This window comes from Ovis aries, chromosome 3 (genome assembly GCF_016772045.2).
Source record: "Ovis aries strain OAR_USU_Benz2616 breed Rambouillet chromosome 3, ARS-UI_Ramb_v3.0, whole genome shotgun sequence".
In the NCBI taxonomy this organism is placed as follows: Eukaryota; Metazoa; Chordata; class Mammalia; order Artiodactyla; family Bovidae; genus Ovis; species Ovis aries.
Genome location: NC_056056.1, coordinates 39,811,245 through 39,835,841, shown reverse-complemented (window position 1 = coordinate 39,835,841; position 24,597 = coordinate 39,811,245). Strand labels below are relative to the sequence as shown.

The window sequence follows — 24,597 nt, the reverse complement described above, 5'->3', positions numbered from 1 at the left end:
TTCATTTAAGTAGTTTATCATCCAGGTCAATAGAGCAATGCTAGTGATTTTTAAAAATCAATGTCCAGGATGCATTTTAGGCTCATTTAGGTATAGGATACTTTAAATCTTTTACAGCTTTAATACTATATTGTGTTCATTGATCTTTATTTAGACTATCTGAAACCATCTTGATACTTTTGAACCATCTGTGTCTTCAAATACAAGACAAATAATAATGTTAATTTATGTTAACTGACTTGACTTACCTAAGATCATACTAAATGGCAGAGATGTAATTGAGATGTAGCTCTGCCTGAGTGTAAAGCACATGCTCTGAACCATTTCACTTTATAGACACCTAAATATCCTCTGTATGTTTTGGAGGTTTAGTTTTGGTTTTGCTTTTTATTTTATTAATATGCCCTTGAATTCTCTTCTAGATATTTTCTCAGTTTAACTGTTGTTTTAATTATATGTACATGAATGTGATCAGGCTATCCTTTCTGTTTTTCAACTAATATACTTCTAGTTTATTTAGTTTTCTTGGTCCCCAGGTATTATCATGTTTAGATGTTATCATGAGTTTCTTAGACCTGAGCTAAAATTTTTTCCATGTCCCTTAGTGATTGGTAAGTGAGTATATTTGGGCAAAGACTATCACAGCTTCCCCTTCTCTTTGCTTATGTCTGCTTCCTTAGGTCTCTAGGGCCCAGGACAAGGTATAACTCCTAGGGTTTGATGTTCTTGGTAGATTAAAAGGAGCTTTTATATTTCACTGGTTTCATGCTACCCTTTAGTACTCTTCTTTCCCCATCTTCTAATCCTCCAACATGAAGTAATGAAAAGTGACAGGTGCTGATAAAGGCTGAAGTAGTAAATAGTCCCCAAACCATTTGGTTTACTTTTAATTTTGTACACTGAGTATTTTCTCTATGACAATACAGATGATAAATATTTAACTGACATTGTTTAGTTTGATTGTAGTTCAGTGTTTACTTAAAGTTCTAGTTATTCTGTTTAATTCAAGCAACCTTGTTAAGTGGTTTAACTAATTCTGATTGTTTTTTAGCCTCTTGGATTTTCTAGATGTATAGTCATATCTATAGCATTATGATAATTTCAGCTCTTCTGATCTATTTATTGCTTTTAAAAGCATTTCTTATTTTATAAGTTTGATCCTGTAAGTTTTAAATAAAAATGGATAAAGTTGGCATCTCTGTTCCTGATTTTAACAGGAATTGTGTTAGTATTTCACCATTTAATATGATTGGTGTTTGATTCTGATATTCTTATTATGTTTTGGTTGATTGACTCAGGGATAACCTGAATTTTTTGAAAAAAATTTTTGGTATAGAAACAGTTCTGCCTTTTCATATATTAATGTAATCAATGATGTTGGTAGGTTTCCTATTGTACTATGCTTGTGTTCGTGGGATAAGTTCATTTTATTATGATGGCATATTATTTTATGTTGTTAGATTTATAAATATTTAGGACATTTGCACCTATATTCGTAAGTGTGGCTAATATTTTTCTCCATATGTGCCATCCATGTCAGATTTTGACATATATAGGTGTGTCAGCATTGTAGAAAATGAATTAAGTGATTTTTTAAATATATGTTCAAGGACAGAAATATCCTTTTTTTAAATTTTAATAGAACTTTGCTTTATCACAATCTGGGCCTGGTGCCTACTTCTAGTAGTTGATAGTTCTGGCATAGGACTAGGTTAAGTTGACCAGTAAAAGAGAATGAAACACCTCAAAGCAGATTAGAATGACACACATTTAATGTATAAGGAATTATCAGTTCAAATTGGTGGAGAAAGGATGCCTCATTGTTAAATAAAATGTGGGAGAATTAGATTTCCATCTGGAAGAAAATAATAATAGAGCACTCACTGCTCATGTCACATTTATAAATAAGCTTCTACTGAATTAATAACCAATGTTAAAAATTGAAACTAAGGCATTTGAAGAAAATTTGGGGAAACATCTTTCTATTACTTCTGGGAGACTTTCCTAAGATGATGGGAAGCCTAGAATAAGGGAATATTTGACAGACATATTTTGGTCCAGAAATTCCAATTCTAGATATTTATCCCAGAGAAATAATAGCATGTATACTTTTAGTCCTGTGTGTATTCTTGTATTTGCTTAAACTTAGGAAAAAGCTGAGAAGAATATATATAAAATTGTTAATATGGCTGTTAGGAGTGGTTTGTTTGAAGGATAAAATTAGATGGATATGATTTTAATGGCATATTACATATAGTTGAGCTAGCATTCATGTAGTATTAGTGTAATTCACTCATATAAGTAAATGCAGTTAGTAATTATTCAGAATAAACTGATTTGTACTAATAGCTAATTTCTTTTACATTTTTATCATTTAACTGTACTCATCCTGAATTTAGAAAAATGCATTTTATATACCAGATATAAAGATTGTTATGAGCCATTGGGCTTCCCCTGTGGCTCAGCAGTAAAGAATCCGCCTGTGATGCAGGAGATGCAGGAGATGCAGGAGATGCGAGTTTGATCTCTGGGTTGGGAAGATCCCCTGGAGTAGGAAATGGCAACCCACTCCATTATTCTTGTCAGGAAAATCCCATGGGCTGCAGTCCATAAGGCTGCAAAGAGTTGGACACGACTGAGCACAGCATAACAGACAGATGAGCCAGCTAAGTTACTTATCTTATATATGCTTTGTGAAGAGCATTTAAACAATATCAAAATGGCTTCTTGCTATGCAAAAAGAAAGAGCTCTGGTCCCTAGAAGGAATATTTGTAGTATCTCGTTTGGAATTTTAAAGAATTGAATGTTATAAATGTGTATTCTTTAATTTTAGAATTTTATGTACATGTGTGACACATGGAATGTGGTAACCTGCCATTTGTGCAGAAACTGTATCTTATTTATAGTTTTTAGTTCTTAGCATAGTAGACAATATCATAATTGATTATTTCCCTTGGTTTGACAATTCACGTCTGTTGTATCACCAAACTATATATATAGTCGTTTCTATTTAGCTCTATTTCTGACAGTTTCTAAAATGATAGGAAATGTTTCCTAATTTAAATTTAAAACAAAGATGTAAGTAATTGAGGCCAAGTTTGCTTATTAGTTTATATATGTTTCCTTTGATAAATATAGTACTTTTATATTGGTTCAGTGATTTTCCTATTTAATAATATGGATAATATTCTATTAGTCCATATTATCAATTTTTATTATCAATTTCATGTCATTTCCACATCCTTTAGAACAGTTCTGAGCAAACTATAGCCTATGAGCCAAATTCAGCCCACTGCCTGTTTCTGTAAAGAAAGCTTTTTTGGAACATAGCCACTCTCATCCACGTATGTATTGTCTGCGGCTGCTTTCACACTACACAGGCAGAGTTGGGTAGTTGTGACAAATATACAGCTCATAGTGCTTAAAATATTTATTCTCTGGCTTTTTACAGAAGTTCGCTAATCCTTGCTTTAGAGTATTAGAATAGTGACTACAGATTGCCTTACATACCTGTATCCAGGCTCTCAAGGGATCTTTGGACAATTTTCTGTTTATGCTCACAATTTAATCACTCATACATATTCATTGAGTGCCAGTATATGCAGAGTACATCATGAGAAACGCTGGACTGGAGGAAGCACAAGCTGGAATCAAGACTGCTGGGAGAAAGATCAATAACCTCAGATATGCAGGTGACACCACCCTTATGGCAGAAAGTGAAGAACTAAAGAGCTTCTTGATGAAAGTGAAAGAGGAGAGTGAAAAAGCTGGCTTAAAGCTCAACATTCAGAAAAAGATCATGGCATCACTTCATGGGAAATAGATGGGGAAACAGTGGAAACAGTGTCAGACTTTATGTTTTTGGGCTCCAAAATCACTGCAGATGGTGATTGCAGCCATGAAATTAAAAGACGCTTACTCCTTGGAAGAAAAGTTAGGACCAACCTAGGCAGCATATTAAAAAGCAGAGACATCACTTTATCAACAAAGGTCCATCTAGTCAAGGCTATGGTTTTTCCAGTAGTCATGTATGGATGTGAGAGTTGGACTATAAAGAAAGCTGAGTGCCGAAGAATTGATTCTTTTAAACTGTGGTGTTGGAGAAGACTCTTGAGATTCCCTTGGACTGCAAGGAGATCCAGCCAGTCCATCCTAAAGGAGATCAGTCCTGGGTGTTCATTGGAAGGACTGATGCCGAAGCTGAAACTCCAGTACTTTGGCCACCTGATGCGAAGAGCTGACTCATTGGAAAAGACCCTGATGCTGGGAAAGATTAAGGGCAGGAGGAGAAGGGGCAACAGAGGATGAGATGGTTGGATGGCATCACCAACTCAATAGACATGGGTTTGGGTGGACTCCAGGAGTTGATGATGGACAGGGAGGCCTGGCGTGCTGTGGTCGCCAAGAGTCGGACACGACTGAGCGACTGAACTGAACTGAACTTTGTGCTAGGCACTGTGTCTAGATACTGCAGACACAAAGTAGGGAATAGTGAAGAAGGCACAGGAAGCCTCTGCCCTCATAAAATTAGAGAAGAAAGACAACTTAACCATGAAGATTTCCCTCTTTAGATCCTTTTTGTTTTCTGATTAGACAGTTCATGAATTTTTTAACAAAATATGATACTTACTTAAGCTTCTCTACTACACTGAACCTTGAATAAGGGTTATGACAATGCAGTGTCCATTATTGTTGGAGATTTATTTTATTAGTTAAGTTTGTAGAGTCTGCTTTCCCTTTTCAGTTATTTTAGGTTTTTAATCTGTCTTTAAGGTAATTTAAGTTGCATTTCTCACTGTGGGTGGTAGGGGCTCAGTAAGTATGTGTAAAATTCATTGGTTGCTATAGGTCAGATTTTCTGTTAGAGAAATTCACTGCTAAAATTAAGAAACTATCCATATGATAACTAATATACATGTGATAGTCTGATAATTTATATATCTTACATGATTTACTCCTCCTAATAACTCCATGAGTTATTATAATTCCCTTTTTCTAGATGATGAGACCAAAGTTCAGAGAGGTAAGGTTAAACAGTTAAAGGATGGTGCCTGCTGACATTAGCATCTTAGCCTGGATATCTTCAGGGCTGAAGTTCTTGGCCATGGTGTTGCTTAATACTTCTTGAGATTTGGAAATATGCATTTTCAGATTTGCGTTAATATAGATAGAACTTTAGTTTTTGCTCTTTTATCATTTTTATTTTTGCTTTCATTTCATTTCTTTTTTTTTTTTTTTTGGTATGAATTACTGACATTTGAAGGTACAGGAGATAATTTTCTTCTTTTTCCTTGTGTTTATGCGCTTGTGTATGATTAAGATAATAATGTAACCCGGGAAAGTGAAAAAGAAAGAGTCTGCAAAGATAAAACCCAACGAAACATAACACAGCAAGGAAAAAAGCGATCAATTTCATCAGGAAGTTCAGAAAGTACATCAGCAGAGCAAGACACAGGAAAAAAGTGCAGAAATGATGATCAGGAAGAGTCTATCATTTCATCCAAGGTGATTTTTTAAAATATTCATTATTTGGTTGTTTATTTTCTCTGACAAGTGTTCTAGTTAGGATAATTATATACTATATATATAAATGAAAAACCAAAAATGCTTTTTATATTGTTTCTCAAGATTTGTTATTTTGTTTGATTTTGTTGTTTGGCTTTTTAATATAGCACTTGCAATGTAGAGAACAGAGCTATTTAATTTAGAAATTTTCAAACTGAAAAATAGGTGGAGACCACTTGACTCTGGTCATAATTTGGTACCTCCCTTTTGAAACTCTGGTTTTTTGTCATTCTCAGGCTGCTTGTCACTACTTTTCTCTTGGTAAGTACTAAGAGAGGAACAATTAATGAGTAGTTCTTAACAGCCTGCTGCAGAATTACTTCTGCGTTTACTTGCAGTATTTATAAATCTTTTCTATCCTCTTTCAGCTTTTGCTAATTCATTAGAATGGTTTGGCTGACTTAAGCATTCTTTGATACCGGGTACTCTAAGAAAATGAGATTATTGGATGAATTTCAAAAGAAAGAAGGGGAAAAAAGAGAGAGAGTTGACTTTAGGACAAAAAGATCAGATATTCTTCCTTTCAGGAGAAGAGTGGCTTTAAATGATCATTTTCATGATCCTTGTAGTCCTGTGGCCTAGCTCTGTGGGTCTCCATCTGTTTAGTCTCAGGGAGAGCCAAAGGAATAAGATTGCTTTTAGAATTTATGCACTGGATTGATTGAAATTTCAGCCACTATCCCAGAGAATCAGGTCTTTTATAGTTCTCCCCTCACTCCTACCTCCTCTCTAGTGAGAAACAGGATCCTTTCTTCCAGCTAGAAAGCAAGGTCTAATCACTATAGGCTCAACTCTTCTGCTTACTTATGGAGTCAAGCTTAATAAATGAAAACAAAATGTATTCTAACTCACATATATTGACCATAAAAACTTACCCATAAATTTTATGTGAATTTTGAGCCCTAATATTCTCTGCTCTGGAGAAGGCAATGGCAACCCACTCTAGCACTCTTGCCTGGAAAATCCCATGGACGGAGGAGCCTGGTAGGCTGCAGTCCATGGGGTCGCGAAGAGTTGGACACGACTGAGCGACTTGACTTTGAGTTTTCACTTTCATGCATTGGAGAAGGAAATAGCAACCCACTCCAGTGTTCTTGCCTGGAGAATCCCAGGGACAGTGGAGCCTGATGGGCTGCCGTCTATGGGGTCACACAGAGTCGAACACAACTGAAGCGACTTAGCAGCAGCAGCAGCATTCTCTGCTCTACTCTCTAAACATATTATTGACCTAAAGCAAACAGATTTCCAGATATTTCTCCAGCAAAGATGAGTTTATTTGGGATCAGCAGAGAATTGTATTTTGGAGTCTTCAGCCATGGGTGCAAGTTCCTGCACAGCAGAGGAAAGAGAATACTTTTATAGCCCATAGTAAACAGATTTCATGGTTTTTCATTGGCTGAGTCTTTGCGATGAAGGAAGAGGACTCTTTCTTCTTCCTGTTGTGCTCTGCTGTCATCTCAGGGCATGAGCACTGTACTTTCTGGTCTCCCAACTCTATTTCACTTTTAACATTTCCCCATTTTGGTCAATATTTTTCTCTGAAAGCATTGCTAATCAAGAGTCAGGTTTTCAGTGACTTTATGTCCTTTAGAGCCAGGAGGGACCTTTGCTGGGTGTGGCATCTCACACTGGAGTGAAAGTACACAGATTGGAAACCTATTGAAATTAGATTCAAGTATCAGGGAGAGGCAGAAGGAAGAATTTTCAGGCACTTTTAATCTAAAGTTTGCATGTTATCAAAATCATAGAGATTGGAGGGTATCGAAGTGTTCTGTCATCATCAAAGGTTTGACAGACAAGCTGCCAACAGGCGTGGTCCAGACCAGGTGTCTTCAGAAAGCTGTCTCATCAGATGTCATCTACTTCAGTTCTGGGAAATCTTTCCTTTCAAGTCATCGGATAATGTGCAGATCTAGTCAGGATTTGGTACATTTTTTATATGTGTCATGTGAATCCAAGAGTCTCCTTGGGGTTTGGTGGCACAAAGGCTGGTTAGCAATACATGATAGGGGCCTTTCCAGTGAGGTTGAAGAGAGTTCTTCTGGAGGTGTTTCTTTCCAATAGACAAAATATCCAGGTTGTCAGGCATACTTTAGGTCATCATCCCCCAAGAGTACACTGAGAAAAGATTTCTCTACCAAAACACAGTTATTTTTAATAGCATTTAGGCTTTTGCTATATTGGAGTATCTCTCCATTTACCAGTTGTGAGTCAAAAGAAGCAAGAGCATCCTGTGGCTATCGTAGAGTGCGAGAGCTTATGAGTTCTGAAAGGGGTGGATCTGAAATTTAGAATGACCAACGCCAATGCTTTTGGCTAGGCATTTTGGCCAAAATTTTTGGAGGGCCTTTACTAATTTTGTCAACTGAGAAATAATAATGCCATTAGTGCATTCAACTAAACAGGGATTGAGGGTGGTAAGCACAGTGAAAGTGTTGAAAATTGGCTGAATAGCACAGACTTGTTGACGTGAAAGTGAAGTCGCTCAGTCCTGTCCGACTCTTTGCTACCCCATGGACTGTAGCCCACCAGGCTCCTCCATCCATGAGATTCTCCAGGCAAGAACACTGGAGTGGGTTGCCATTTCCTTCTCCAGGGGATCTTCCCAACCCAGGGATCGAACCCGGGTCTCCTGCGTTGTAGGCAGACGCTTTACCATCTGAGCCACCAGGGAAGTCCACTTGTTGAAGTACTTGACCAATTAAGATGTGTTCTTTGATCGCCTTGAAATTTGAGAGGAATTCCCCTGATAGGGATAATCTTTTCTTAAAGGACTTTAACCACAGAAGAAGCAGTAGCATGTCTGCAAGGGATGCCTGTCTGTATGTGAAAACACACAGACCATTACTAAAACATATTTGTATCCATGAGCCAGAGCAAGTTGTGAGACCTTGAATGGTTCATTGGGCTGTTTAAATTGTCTGGGAGCATTATAAACAAGCTTTCTTGGGTTGTATTTCAGAAAAGTGGGACAAGTGAGGTAGATATTTTTGATGGCCTTGTTAATGTTTGCACATCAATACTGATTGATGAATGCTACCATTTTGTCAGTAGACCAGTAGTTTAATGCATACACAGTGCTGAAGTATGGGGATTTTAGAATGTCCAGGAGGACTGGGTTGTTAGTCTAAACCAGAGCTTCCTCTTTTATCAAACCAACAATTTTTAAATTTCCAATCTTGTTTTTCCTTTTCTGAAGCCAGTTGTTAGGCTTCTTTAGTCTGTTTTCTTAAGTTATCATTTGGGAAAATTTCTCTTTGGACCAACAGCTTGCTATTGGCCCCTTGCTATTGGCAACATTTCCTGCAAAAATGTCATCAAAGTTATTTCCCTTAGCTTCCAGAGAGTCAAGTGTAGAATGTCCCAGAATATTAGTAATACCTAAAGTGGCAGATAAAAATATTACATCCAGTAAACATAAGGGTCACTTAAAATTTTATTTCAGCAGGAAGTAAGGAAGTCACATTGCTTCATAGTATTCCAAAATCATAAGCTACTGTATAGTGTATAAATATTATATTTGTGTATAATGTAAAAGTGTATACCATCAGCATAAATATTGGCAGCTTTGCCCTTGGCTTAAGTACAAGCCCATATGAGAGTGTATAATTCTGCCTGTTTGGCCAAAGCTGCCTCAACAACATCAAAAGGAGTTGCAAAGCATACCTAGCATATTTACCATTGTTGCCTTTTAAATAAGAATGTCAGTGAACCTTGAGAAGTCAGTGTTACCAGGAGGTCTTTCCTGTAAATCATTATGAGTCAGGAGGTGGTCAGTCAGTGTCCTCGTTGGTGGTCAGTTAAAGACTTCTTTGGTGACAGAGGGGAGAAGAGTAGCAGGTACAGCATAAAGGAGTTATGTGAAAAGAAGTTAATGAAAGGACTGAACTTCTTAGGGCGTAAGGCACCTGACTGAGAAATACTAAGTGTGATGCAGATTCAGGAGGGCTTCTACTGCATGATGTACAAAAATGGTTAAAGGGGATCCCGTGGTTTTCTTGGTGGCCTTAACCAAAAGAGCAGTAGCTGTAATGGCTTTAAGGCAAGCAGGGTATCCCTATACCACAGAGTCCAGTTCCTGGCTGTAATGCAGTGTGGGTGGATGGTGGACCCATGGTTTTGGGTGAGTACCCCAAGGGCATTTTCTTCCTTTCATATATAAAAAGGGGAAAAAAAAAAAAGAGAATCTGATAATTGGGATTCTCAAAGGCAGGTGGGTTCATGAGATACAACTTTCAGGCTTTAAAGGCTGCGTTTTTGGTTCTTTCCATAAGTTTGAGTCATGGTTGTTATTGTTTAATAAAGCATACATAGGTTTGGCCATAAGAGAGAAATTTGAAATTCAGCTTTGGAAATAACCAACCAGCCCGAGAAGGCTTAGCATATAGCATATAGTTTTGGGTTTGGGGAAGCGTAGGATATCATGAAGTATATCTGGATCTCCTTAAAGCTTTTGTGCTGATATCAGATGCCCTATATCAAACCTGGGTTCAAGTAAACTGTAACTTTTCTTTGATGACCTTTTGTTCCTAAAAACTTTGGCAAGTGGATACTGTCTTTTTCTGAGGAAGCTTGAGAAGGAGAGCAAAGAAGCAAATGAAACACATGTTACAACAAAGGAAAACCTCTAGGGAACCTTACATGATCCAGATCAGCCTTTTTATTTGTAAGAAATAAGGATTCTCAGCAAAACCCCGAGTCGTTACTGTCCAGATGAATTGCTTTTCTTCTTAAGTGAGGGCAGAAAGATATTGGTCAGCCTCATCAACTAGAATGGATGTTAGTAATTATGGATATTAGGAACAACAGAGTGTCAAGGGATAACAATGTTGTTTACTGCTCAGAGATCCTGGAGGAACCTCCACCCTCAGCCCCTAGGTTTTGTTCACCTGGCTGGTATAAGGGTTAATGAGACCTTGAGCCTTGTAATATTCTTTTATGGTCTTTATGCCTTTCAGGGCTTTCTTTTCTTATAGAATATTAATTAAGTCTGGTTAAGTGGTTTTTGAGGGATCTATTTGAATCTTGGGATGTGTGCTGTGAGTTTTGCCAGTATCAACTGGAGATTTTACCAATAAGGGGAATGAGAACTGATTCACTAGAGACAAGTGATCAGTATTTCCAAATCAGTATTAGCTCTAGTACTATCAGAGGCAAACCAAATAAAAGATGTCAAAGGATCATTTCATACACCTGGTTTGTTACTTTGATAACTGTTGTCAAATTCTAGAATTGTTTCCCCTTTTTGGGAAAAAGAAATTCCAGCATGATACCTCTTTAAGAAGTCTCAGCCTAATAAATGAGTTGGAGGCCAAGGAACTAAGAGAAAGGGTATGCATCTCTCAAAGGGCCTAAGTGAAAGGAAATAGGTTCAGAGACAGAAACCTCTTGAGGCTCGTTAGAAATCCCACTAGTTGAGCTGTGTTCAGACTGCTTTATAGTAGTGGGGTTGAGCACTGAGAATATGATTTCAGGGTCAGTTAGGACTAGAACAGACTTGTCCCCAATCTGGAGAAATGTTTCTCCAGGTTGATGGAGAGGGGAGACTGGGAAGAGCCCCTGTTGTTTCTCAGAGTCCTGTCATTGAGAATTGGGCAGATGTTGGAAAGGATGATTAGAGGATTGAAGGCATCTGAAGTACTTAATAGTACATTTGTAGCAGTCCCTTTCAAATGTCCTGGCTCTTCACAGTAATAGCAGAAAGGTTTTGGTTTTGTTTGGAGTCTTTAGTTGGTGGTTTGAAGATAGTAGTCTTCCTTTTGGGTGATCTATCTAGAGTTTGAGTGAGCTGGCTTGCCAGATGAGCTAAATATGGAGTGGACATAGTTTCCCATTCTATCCTGGTCCTTTTTACTAGAAAAGAAAGGACCCAGTTCAGCCCATTAATAAACATTGGGTTAATAGATACCCAGGTGGAATCAACGTCTGAAAGAGTAGAATTTTCCTTTAAAACAATCTGAAGTTGATTGTAATAATCATGAATAGGATCGTCAGATTTTTGTGTGCAGGCCTGAATTCTGTTCCAATCAGCAGGCTTTGGGAAAGCCACAGAAATCACCTGATGAAATTGCCTCATGATTGCTGAAGTGTGGTCATATAATGGGTTTCCCAGGTGGCTCAGGAGTAAAGAATCCACCTGCCAATGCGGGAGCCACAGGAAACACAGGTTCAATCCCTGGGCCTGGAAGATCCCCTGGAGTAGGAAATGGCAACCCACTCCAGTATTCCTGCTGGAATAATCCCATGGATGGAGGAGCCTGGCCAGCTATAGTCCATGAAGTCGCAAAGAGTTGGAAAAGACTGGGCGTGCACACATGATCATATAATAAGTTAGTGATCTGGTCGCTGAGCTGTAATTCTAGAGACCTTTCAAGATTTTCCCAACTAGATGTTTTTATCTAGTGCTGGGCCCAGTCTTCACTGACAAGTATAAACTTAGATGATATAAGTCAGAAACCAGGTTGATAAGTTTGAATAACTATATTAAATTCCTCTGCAAATCAATGAGAATCTTCTGTTACTTTGGGAAAGTCTTTGACTATGGCTCACAGTTCAGCTTTAGTCCAAGGAATATGAGAAATGAAGAGTTTAACATCTATATTCTCAGAAGGCTTAATTTTAAAGGGGTGGGTTCTGGCAGTTTCAGAAGAAGAGAGTAGGGAGAGTTTCAGAGAAAACGGGGAGTTTGGTAGGAAAATGAGTGTGGGGTCATTGAGGGTAGAGAGGAGGTGTCAAAGGGAACAGGAAGATTGTGCCAGAGGTGTAGGAGCTAAGCGAGAGGCAGGATGGCACCAGATGTGGAATCAGAAAAAGAAGCTAAGGAAGAAGAGCCTGGAGCTTCAGAAAACATTTTGTTTTTCTTTAATCATTTGCCTCAGTTAATCTTAAAATCTCGTTTTGCAGAGAGGCAATTTTAAACCTCTGATAACATTGAGAAGCTTCAAAATATCAATCAAAATCATCAGTCCATTCAGTCCTGGAAAATTTTGAGCTACTGTAATCCATCTTGGTTTTAAGAGAATTAAATTTGGGGATTTCAAAAGTTTCCTACAATGGCCATTGATACTCTAAATTGCCTTTGGTCAGGTTGATCCATTTAGTTGGAAATGCACAAAAAGAAGGACTATTTTTTAAGCATAGAATCAGTTGAAATATCTATTATGGGAGGTGAGGTAACCTGAAAATATTTAGGTAACTGGAATCTTCTCAGAGGTTTTCTTCTATAATAAAAGAATAATTTTCAAGCAGCTTAAACAATTTACAACTTAAACAGCTCAATTCAAACAGCTTACAACTCAAACAACTTTCAGGCCTAATAACAGCCAATTCTAAAGAAATAACTTGGTCCTGGAGAAGCCAAGCTAAAGGCTTATTAGCCAGCTTCAGTTGAAACAGTCTGATCTCGAAGTCAAACCAAAGTGCCAAATGAGTACTCTCATGCAGAATAAGGCCTTAACCTGGAGGATTAAACCTTAAAATAGATTCCAAACAAAGCTGAGAGAGCTTCAAATGAAAAGAGGGTATGGGCTCACATCCTAGAGAAACATGTACCTTCAAACTCTAGGATCTGTGAGAAAAATCAGTGATCACAGTGGACTTGATGGTGGATGCTGCACCTGTTTGCTCATCAGCCCTGGAGCTGTTGAAGGTCTTCTCTGATCCCTGTACAGGCCACCAAACTGTTGACCTGAAACAAGTGGACTTCCACATATTTCTCCAGCAAAGATGGGTTTATTTGGGATCAGCAGTTGGAGGCCTTTAACCTTGGCAAAGAAATAGAGGAAAACAACAGAATGGGAAAGACTAGAGATCTCTTCAAGAAAATTAGAGATACCAAGGGAACATTTCATGCAAAGATGGGCTCATAAAGGACAGAAATGGTATGGACCTAACAAAAGCAAAAGATACTAAGAAGAGGTGGCAAGAATCACAGAAGAACTGTACAAAAAAGATCATCACGACCAAGATAATCATGATGGTGTGATCACTCACCTAGAGCCAGACATCCTGGAATGTGAAGTCAAGAGGGTCTTAGAAAGCATCACTATGAACAAAGCTAGTGGAGGTGATGGAATTCCAGTGGAGCTATTTCAAATCCTGAAAGATGATGCTGTGAAAGTGCTGCACTCAGTATGCCAGCAAATTTGGAAGATTTAGCAGTGGCCACAGGACTGGAAAAGGTCAGTTTTCATTCCAATCCCAAAGAAAGGCAATGCCAAAGAATGCTCAAACAACTGCACAATTGCAGTCATCTCACATACTAGTAAAGTAATGCTCAAAATTCTCCAAGCCAGGCTTCAGTAATACGTGAACCATGAACTTCCAGATGTTCAAGCTGATTTTAGGAAAGGCAGAGGAACCAGAGATCAAATGGCCAACATCTGCTGGATCATGGAAAAAGCAAGAGAGTTCCAGAAAAACATCTATTTCTGCTTTATTGACTATGCCAAAGCCTTTGACTGTGTGGATCACATTAAACTGTGGAAAATTCTGAAAGAGATGGGAATACCAGACCACCTGACCTGCCTCTTGAGAAACCTGTATGCAAGTCAGGAAGCAACAGTTAGAACTGGACATGGAACAACAGACTGGTTCCAAATAGGAAAAGGAGTCCGTCAAGGCTGTATATTGTCACCCTGCTTATTTAACTTATATGCAGAGTACATCATGAGAAACGCTGGGCTGGAAGAAGCACAAGCTTGCTGGGAGAAAGATCAATAACCTCAGATATGCAGATGACACTACCTTTATGGCAGAAAGTGAAGAGGAACTGAAAAGCCTCTTGATGAAAGTGAAAGAGAACAGTGAAAAAGTTGGCTTAAAGCTCAACATTCAGAAAACGAAGATCATGGCATCTGGTCCCATCACTTCATGGGAAATAGATGGGGAAACAGTGGAAACAATGTCAGACTTTATTTTTGGGGGCTCCAAAATCACTGCAGATGGTGATTGCAGCCGTGAAATGAAAAGACGCTTCCTCCTTGGAAGGAAAGTAATGACCAACCTAGATAGCATATTCAAAAGCAAAGACATTGCCAACAAAGGTCCGTCTAGTCAAAGCTATGGTTTTTCCAGTAGTCATGTATGGATGTGAGAGTTGGACTGTGAAGAAGGCTGAGCGCTGAAGAATTGATGGTTTTGAACTGTGGTGTTGGAGAAGACTCTTGAGAGTCCCTTGGACCGCAAGGAGATCCAACCAGTCTATTCTAAAGGAGATCAGTCCTGGGTGTCCTTTGGAAGGACTGATGCTAAAGCTGAAACTCTAATACTTTGGCCACCTCATGCGAAGAGTTGACTCATTGCAAAGACTCTGATGCTGGGGGGGATTGGGGGCAGGAGGAGAAGGGGACGACAGAGGATGAGATGGCTGGATGGCATCACCGACTTGATGGACATGAGTTTGAGTGAACTCCGGGAGTTGGTGATGGACAGGGAGGTCTGGCGTGCTGCAATTCATGGGGTCACAAAGAGTCGGACACGACTGAGCGACTGAACTGAACTGAACCTTGGAAAGCCTCTGCTGCAAGCTCCCTCACTTTAAGGGAAGGTGAACTCTTAGAGAGAGGAAAAGGAGGTTGGCATGACTATAGTCAACTAAGAGTCTGTGGCTCTTTTATTGTCTGAATCATTCCCAGGAAAAAAGAGGAGTCTTCTTCTTCTTGGGCTTTGCTATCATCGCAGGGCATGAGATCTCCATCTTCTATTAATTGAGTTTTTTTTTTATTGATTTTTTACAATAGCAATATAACTGCCTTTTTTTCCCTAAGAAGAGAAAAAAATTTTTTCCCAGAAGAAATTCTGTAGTATACATGTCTTACTGTATTTAAACCAACACATAAAGTTTGATAATCACAAGTGAAACTTTTAAGAAAGGTCATGCCTTTTCTGCCAGCTGTAAAGACTGCAATCAAGGCTGTTCAGAAAGAAAAAAAAATTCAGTTATCAAGAATATCAGAAGATCTAGATGTTCAATAAAATCTTTGAAACATTACCAAAAATAGTTTGTTTATTCCTGAAAGCTGGTAGGGAGGTGATATTTTAAGAGTATCTTCATTTGTCTTCAGTACACTAGATTCTTGCCTTGACTGACCAAAATAATAGGAGAGGTTAAGAATATAACTCTTATTTACATAGCTCTCTCTTAATTAAGACTGTATCCCCAGAGCTCCTTAGTGTTGGTTTACTACATCAAGGTTTACTATATCCTTTGCTCCTGATTGGCTATTTGGGTTGTACCATTTATAACATGTCTCTGATCAGTCCCACAGAAACATCTATTCATTCATTCATTTAATAAGCATTCATTAAGCAAATAGTAGTAATACAGGTTAACAACAACGGCTGAAAAATTACCCACAACCATTTATTGAGCTCAAAGACCATTCTAATAATCAGTACAGTAAGCAGTCTTCCTGTTATATGTAAGGCAGTATGCTGGAATGTGGGGTTAAATGCATAAAGATGAAGAAGACATAGTTGATAAGGAGCAAATAGTCTTGTGGGGCACATGATTCAAATCCTAAAATAAAGTGACAACACATTGATTTTTATGGCAGTCTTGAGCCTAACCTGCCTCTTGAGAAATCTGTATGCAGGTCAGGAAGCAACAGTTAGAACTGGACATGGAACAACAGACTGGTTCCAAATAGGAAAAGGAGTACGTCAAGGCTATATATTGTCACCCTGCTTATTTAACTTCTATGCAGAGTACATCATGAGAAACGCTGGGCTGGAAGAAACACAAGCTGGAATCAAGATTTTTGGGAAAAATATCAATAACCTCAGATATGCAGATGACACCACCCTTAGGGCAGAAAGTGAAGAGGAACTAAAAAGCCTCTTGATGAAAAAGTAAAAGAGAGTGAAAAAGTTGGCTTAAAGCTCAACATTCAGAAAATGAAGATCATGGCATCTGGTCCCATCACTTCATGGGAAATAGATTGGGAAACAGTAGAGACAGTGTCAGACTTTATTTTGGGGGGCTCCAAAATCACTGCAGATGGTGCCTGCAGCCATGAAATTAAAAGACTCTTACTCCTTGGAAGAAAAGTAATGACCAACCTAGATAGTATATTCAAAAGCAGAGACATTACTTTGCCGACTAAGGTCTGTCTAGTCAAGGCTGTGGTTTTTCCTATGGTCATGTATGGATGTGAGAGTTGGACTGTGAAGAAGGCTGAGCGCCGAAGAATTGATGCATTTGAACTGTGGTGTTGGAGAAGACTCTTGAGGGTCCCTTGGACTGCAAGGAGATCCAACCAGTCCATTCTGAAGGAGATCAGCCCTGGGATTTCTTTGGGAGGAATGATGCTAAAGCTGAAGCTCCAGTACTTTGGCCACCTCATGCGAAGAGTTGACTCATTGGAAAAGACTCTGATGCTGGGAGAGATTGGGGGCAGGAGGAGAAGGGGACAACAGAGGATGAGATGGCTGGATGGCATCACGGATTCAATGGACGTGAGTCTGAGTGAACGCTGGGAGTTGGTGATGGACAGGGAGGCCTGGCGTGCTGTGATTCATGGGGTCGCAAAGAGTCGGACACGACTGAGCGACTGAACTGAACTAAACTGAGAAGGACTCCATGAACCAGCTTCGAGGGAGGGATTCTTAAAAGAAGTGACCCTGAGCCAATCCTAAGGGCAGTGGGCATGAACCAGGTGTAGGAATCCATCCCAGGTAGATGAGGCAGCAGATGTAAGAGCAGAGAGGATATGAAGACTATGCTGGGGACAATTGTTCTTAGCATTGTTGGTGCAGAGCTGGGCGGCAGGGCAAGATGAGGATGAAGCCGGAAGTGTGAACAAACTCACTGAAGGAGGACCTTGAAATGTTTTCATCCAGAGATAATCTTATCTGCTCTTCAAAGGATACATTGGAAGAGAATAAGATTAAAAACAGGGGGATAAGGTCATTGACACTGTCATGAAGAGAATCTGACTGAGGCACTAATATTAAGGATGATAGGCATGAATTAGAGAAATATTTAAGAAACACACTGCAGCACTTGTTGTTTAGATCTGGGGAGAGTAAAGAAGAAATGAAAGATAGTCACCCAAGAAATTTATCCACATCTTTTGGCTAAAACAAGTGGATAGATTATGTTAGCCAAAACTATGGTACAGAATACAGAGGGAGGATTTCGAATTTGAGATTTTGAGTGTGAGGTGTATAGAATATTGAGGAAGAAATGTCTAGCTGTTGTTATTGTTCAGTTGCTAATGTCACTGTTTCCACTTTTTCCCCACCTGTTAGCCATGAGGTAATGGGACTCAGGTCAGTTCAGTTCAGTTCAGTCACTCAGTCGTGTCCAACTCTTTGTGATCCCATGGATTGCAGCACGCTAGGCCTCCCTGTCCGTCACCAACTCCCGGAGTTTACTCAAACTCATGTCCATTGAGTGGGTGATGCCATTCAAACATCTCATCTTCTGTCGTCCCCTTCTCCTCCCGCTTTCAATCTTTCCCAGCATCAGGGTCTTTTCCAATGATTCAGTTCTTTATATCACGTGGCCTAAATATTGGAGTTTCAGCTTCAGCATCAGTTCTTCCAATGAGTATTCAGGACTGATTTCCTTTAAGATGGACTGGTTGGCACTCCTCGCAGTCCAAGGGACTCTCAAGAGTCTCCTCCAACACCATAGTTCAAAAGCCTCAATTCTTTGGCACTCAGATTTCTTTATAGTCCAACTCTCACATCCATACATGACTCCTGGAAAAACCATAGCTTTGACTAGATGGACCTTTGTTGGCAGAGTAATATCTCTACTTTCTAATATGCTGTCTATGTTTGTCATGATTTTTCTTCCAAGGAGCAAGCATCTTTTAATTTCATGGCTGCAGTCACCATCTGCAGTGATTTTAGAGCCCCCCAAAATAAAATCAGCTACTGTGTCCACTGTTTCCCCATCTATTTCCCATGAAGTGATGGGACCAGATGCCATGATCTTAGTTTTCTGAATGTTGAGTTTTAGCCAACTTTTTCACTCTCCTCTTTCACTTTCATCAAGAAGCTCTTTAGTTCTTCGTTTTCTGCCATAAGTTGTGGTGTCATCTGCATATCTGAGATTATTGATATTTCTCCCGGTAATCTTGATTCCAGCTTGTGCTTCATCCAGCCCAGCGTTTCTCATGATGTACTCTGCATGTAAGTTAAATAAGCAGGGTGACAATATATAGCCTTGAGGTACTCCTTTTCCTATTTGGAACCAGTCTGTTGTTCCATGTCCAGTTCTAACTGTTGCTTCTTGACCTGCATACAGACTTCTCAGGAGGCAAGTCAGGTGGTTCCGTGTTCCCATCTCTTTCATAATTTTCCACAGTTTATTGTGATCCACACAGTCAAAGGCCTTGGCATAGTCAATAAAGCAGCAGTAGATAAAAGCAAGGAACTCTCTTGCTTTTTCAATGATCCAGCGGATGCTGGCAATTGGATCCCTGGTTCCTCTGCCTTTTCTAAATCCAGCTTGAACATCTGGAAGTTCATGGTTCATGTATGCCATGAATGAGTTTGAAGTTCAAGAGTGAAGTTAAGGCTGGAGTTTAGAAGTTTTTAGTCCTTAACCTGTGGGAACTAATGGATTGATGCAGGACTTTTAAGACAGTTTATTAGCACAAACATTCTTTCTAAGGGCAGCTTGGAGACAACAGCAAATTGCTTCACTGACCTTGTTTCAGGGGGAGTTCTTTATTCGCTCCTTTGAAGTATTTTAGAACTTCAGATGGGGAATTCTCTGGTGGTCTAGACTCACCACCACTTCCCTGGTGGTTAAGACTCAGTGCTTTCACTGCTGTGGGCCCAGGTTCAATACCTGGTCTGGGAGCTAATATCCCACAAGCTGGGAAAAAAAAAAGAAACCTTCAAAGAGTTGAGGAATAAGGGAGGACTTATTGGAGGAACTTAACAGGCTACTTTAATAGCCTTGTTGTTAAGTTTGTTGTTCAGTCACTAAGTCGTGTCTGACTCTTTTGTGACCCCTTGTACTGTAGCCCGCCAGGCTCCTCTGTCCATGGATTCCCAGGCAAGATTACTGGAATGAACTGCCATTTCTTTCTTCAAGGGATCTTCTTGACCCAGGGATCGAACCCATGTCTCTTGTATTGGCAGGCAGATTTTTTTTTTTTTTCTTTTACCACTGAGCCACCTGGGAAGCCCAAATAGCCTTAATATAACACATTTTAGCCAACTTCAAGCCCCACGGTCACCTTCCACCAGCTCCATGCTCCTCAATTCCTGAGGTCTGTAGCATGTATTTTTATAGAGAGTGTAGGAGATCTGCCTCTTTCATGAATCTCTAGCCTCCTATACTGTATTCTTCACATTTTCATGTAATCTGGGACATAAGCCATGTGGGTCTCAGATACAAAATAAAAAATGGAGCTCTCTACCTTCCCCTACTTCTTCCAAGTACAGAGCACCCTCCATCTTTCCTCTTCTTTAATTTGCCAGTTCAGTGACTTGCTCTGGCTCATGAGCTTTTTAACTGGCATAGTACAAATTTATGTCTCAGCAAACTTACAAATTACTGCATGTAATGGATTTTTGGGACCATTTATGAATAATTGAAACCACAAATGTTAAATTCTTGAATGCCAAGGGCCTACTGAATATCAATATTTCATGGAGTTCCATAATGAACATTATGAATTCCAGCTTTTATGCCTCTTAAAATATTTGAGAACCCCTGATCCATATAGTATTGATATCTGTGACTTTATTACTCCTTTCTCTTTTGGAATAAATTAACATGTTAAACATATTCCTTGTAAAGATATTAAAAAAATAAATCCTTCTTTACATTGCATAGAAGTAGAGAGAGTTGAAATATGATGCTTTATACTTCATATCTTTTATTGTGTTTCTTGGTTTGCTTTTCATTTTTTTAAATGGTAGTATAGCAGACGCTTGTTGTCAAAAATGAATTCAGACGCATGTTAAAGTAAAATGAAAATCTTGATTCGCCTTTTCCTTCAGTCTCGTTGCATACTGACATATTGGTTTATGCCCTTCTAAATCTTTTCATTTGGATTTACATAGGTAAGTACTCAAATAGATATATAGGGATTTTTTTTTTTTTTACAACCTAGATGGAATCATAGTGTGTGGGTGTGTGTGTTTGTATATAATGTATATGTATTTTAATTTTAAAAATCCTTAGAGAGATATATATAGAGATGTCTACCTAATTCTTTTCAATCTCTACCCAGTGTTTCATGGTAAGAAAGTATTCTCCTTTATTTAACCCTTTCCTAGCTGTGTCCATTTTTCCCCTATAATAAATATGACAGGAGTGGGATATTTTTCCTTGTTGTCCCCAAACTGTTGCTGAGGCCCAACACCCAGGGCAGAAGTACTAACTGTAAGCATCTCATATTTGAAAGGAGCCCCCAGCAGTGAGAGCTAGGCCTTTTCCTATGGGATCTTTTGAAAGGGATGAGAAATTCACTGTCCCTTCCCCCAGGCTTTATACTTAGAGAACTGAGACAAAAGAAGGTTGTAAGATTTGGGAGAGCGCTGTGTTTGATGGAAGAAGTTATTTTCTCCCTTTCAAAAATTAAGAGAAGAGATGTGCTCTGAGAGCATTTATTGTGGAGTTCTGAGATGCCAACAGGAACAAGAGCCTGAAATTTTACTGGCCCTGCTTAGCCAATAAAGATTTGCTCACTTATCCCATTACTACATGAACAGAGAAAAAGAAAATTGGTGAGAGTTGAGCCAGTCAAGGACTGCAGATAAGGAGGTGGGTCAGGATTGCTCTGTTTCCACCCCACAGTAGGTCCTGACTAGTTGGGGTCCTATGGTAAAGGGAGCGGAGAAGGCAATGGCACCCCACTCCATTGCTCTTGCCTGGAAAATCCATGGATGGAGGAGCCTGGTGGGCTGCAGTCCATGGGGTCACTAAGAGTCGGACATGGCTGAGCGACTTCACTTTCACTGGTCTCTTTCATGCATTGGAGAAGGCAATGGCACCCCACTCCAGTCCTCTTGCCTGGAAAATCCATGGATGGAGGAGCCTGGTGGGCTGCAGTCCATGGGGTCACTAAGAGTCAGACACGGCTGAGCGACTTCCCTTTCACTGTTCTCTTTCATGCACTGGAGAAGGCAGTGGCAACCCACTCCAGTGTTCTGGCCTGGAGAATCCCAGGGATGCCGGAGCCTGGTGGGCTGCTGTCTATGGGGTCGCACAGAGTCGGACACGACTGAAGCAATTTAGTAGTAGTAGAAAAGGGAGATGAGATTGGGGTGTACTTGAGCAGCTTGCGGGGAAAGAGTGTATATGATGGCAGGATGTGGTATGAATGCCATCAACTGAGGGCCAGCTCCACCTGGTTATCTATTATTATACAAGAACCATGATTTGATCTAGGTTCTTTTTGCAAGGTCTTTAGTCAGTTTGGATAACATTTGAAAGTTGGCTTACTGTGTTTCTTAAAAAAGAAAAAACTATGAAAACACCTAAGGAATTAGTCTAAAAATGTCATGTTGATAATATCTTCAAGAAATTTGAGCTGTTGGATATCAAATAACATTAAAACCAGCTTTTTCCAGAAGACAGCCAGCATACATGAGTTCTTGTTACATGTGGGGGTGAGCATTCGTGTGTATCTGTTTTCATCACATCCTTACCATGAGGACTGGAGTTTATCTGAGCAATGTCTCCACTGCACAGGAAGTATAAGTAATTAAGAGGTCATTTTTAATAGGATAAGACAGACTAGGCTTACTCTTTGTACTTGTGGTAAGTACATATTAAAAAGGTTCTGTAATGCTAATGAGAATACTTACTTGATTCAAAATACCTTTAATTCGTTAAACTGAAACTGTTATACATACCACTTCAAAGGAATCTTATTTTCTAAGTTGGTCATAAGATAGCTTTCATGTGAATTTTTCTGTGAAGGAGGATCAATTTCATCATTCAGCTGAAGGGGGAAAAATCTTGAGTTAGAGGGTAGAAATAAAGTATTACAGTAACTTATAAGAAATTATAAGAACAGTGCAGAAGAGTGTGGCACATTGTTGAACAGGAAATTTAAGAGCCAAACAGGTTTTGGGGGAAAGATTATATTCAAATGAGCAAATGTTGGATTTTCTCATGTTTCATTATTTTTTTGGTTATTTTTCACTGAATGTTTGATATGATTGTAAAGGTTTGACATAGCTGTAAATTCCTTTTCTAATAACAGTAGATTATTTCAAAGTTATTAAACTAGAGACATAGTGATATTTTTAATAACTTTAAAATATGGATCTTAAAGTTTTAAAATATACATATTGCATGAATCTTACAGTTTCATGCAATTATGCTTAAACTTACACATTTCCTTTGAAACATGCTTTATTTATTATTTATTTCCTGATTTTCTTGTAGGAAATGCCACAGTCATTTTCTGCAGCCACGTTACATAACACAGAGGTAAATAACACTAAGACTAATCCACAGAGAAGCGAAATCCCAGTAGAGGCACTTGGTAAGGTTTCTGAACATAAAATCATCACTAAGGGAAGTTCAAATGAAGACAGCATGGCGAGAAGTTGTTCTGAGAGTTGTTCCAGTACCCTGAGCAAGTCTTTCTGTGATGAGCCTCAAAAATCTCATCCTGAGTCCAGCTCTAATACACCCAGTCCTGAATGTGTGCAGGCGAAGGCAACTGATAAAGTTCCAAATGGTTCTGAAGAAAACAAGGTCCAGAGAACGTCCTGCATGTATGGGGCAAACTGCTACAGGTAAAGCGAAATTACAGGTAGCATATAATCCCATTATTTCAATAGCATGTAGCATGTAAATATATGCTATAGTGTGTTAAAGGACTAATAAGACCCATGGGCCTAAAGGTTAGGAGCTTTATTGTGTTTCTGCTGGTCTGTACTTTTCCAGTATGCTTTCTAGCAAATCCTTCTAGAGGCTTTTAAAATATAGTGGGGAATTAAATGTTTCATTGTAGATACGCTGACTACTACAAGAATCTGAACTGGGTAATACAGACTTGAAAACAGGACCACTCAGACCTAAATACTTGCTTATTAATATCTTATTTAAGTGTTACAAAGATAGCTTCATAAGTAGTTTATGTATACAGTATAACTCTCAAGAGAATTCTAAGTTGTGTTTAGACATCTTATTATACTTGTGCCTTTTCTTTAATATTTTTCTAAAAATGCTTTTAAATCACCATGATGCCTTCTAAAACTACTGAATATATATTTCTGGATTGATTGATAACTCTTCTACTTACTTCATTTGATTATATTGTATCATATTTTCTAATTTCATACTTTGTGAATTAGTTTTAGGCTGTATGTTTATACTGTGTTTTCTCTATGTTTCATAGCCCTAAATTGCAGAAGTTTTTCTTGATCAAACTAAATATCTTATAAATACATTCTAGTATAGTTTATCTTTTATGCAATAGCATATGTATATCATGTATTCTGTTAATTTCTCATTTATTGTATCTCTTTAAAGTGCAGTGCCATTTTAACATTTGAATAACCTATTTTAACAGTTATAATTTATGCATTTATTCACAATTTTGTCTTATTTATGATGGCTTTAGTCTTGCATATAGAACATAATTTATAAACAGATTAGGTGGTTTAAATAGCAGAAATTTATTATCTCACAGTTCAGGAGGCTGGAAATCTATGATCAGGGAGTTGGCAGGTTGAGCCCTCCTGCAGTCTGTCTCGTTGGCTTACAGATGCTGCCTTTTCATCGCGTCCTTACATGGCCTTTCTCTGTGAATGCATATCCCTGGAGTCTCTTCCTCATCTTATAAGGACATCAGTCATTTGGGATTAAAGGGCCTACCATTATGAATTTCTTTAATCTGAATGATCTCTTTAAGGCCCTGCCTCCATATATAGTCACACTAGGGGTTAGGGCTTCAATATATAAGTTTGAGGGTGGGGGACACAGTTCAGTCCGTGACAGTGTTCAGCTGGTATTTGTCTTTGTTAAACATGATTTAATGTTCTATCAAGATCATAATGAATTCAGTCATACTTGATGATGACACATTAATCAGTCATAG

General features: G+C 38.8%; 1 protein-coding gene and 1 non-coding gene across 8 annotated transcripts in view; one reads left to right on the top strand and one right to left on the bottom strand.

The window, feature by feature from the left end:
* The window catches only part of APLF (aprataxin and PNKP like factor), a 98,244-nt gene that overhangs the window by 41,455 nt on the left and 32,192 nt on the right, over positions 1-24,597 (top strand). For all 7 annotated transcript variants that reach the window (XM_042245964.1, XM_012167855.4, XM_060412030.1 and 4 more), the window contains 2 exons: positions 5,322-5,506; positions 22,935-23,290. In XM_042245964.1, the coding sequence (XP_042101898.1) occupies positions 5,322-5,506; positions 22,935-23,290 (541 nt within the window). The remainder of the gene's footprint in view (positions 1-5,321; positions 5,507-22,934; positions 23,291-24,597) is intronic.
* TRNAC-ACA (transfer RNA cysteine (anticodon ACA)) lies at positions 8,169-8,240 on the bottom strand. Its single transcript has one exon. It is a non-coding gene; the product is annotated as a tRNA-Cys (tRNA).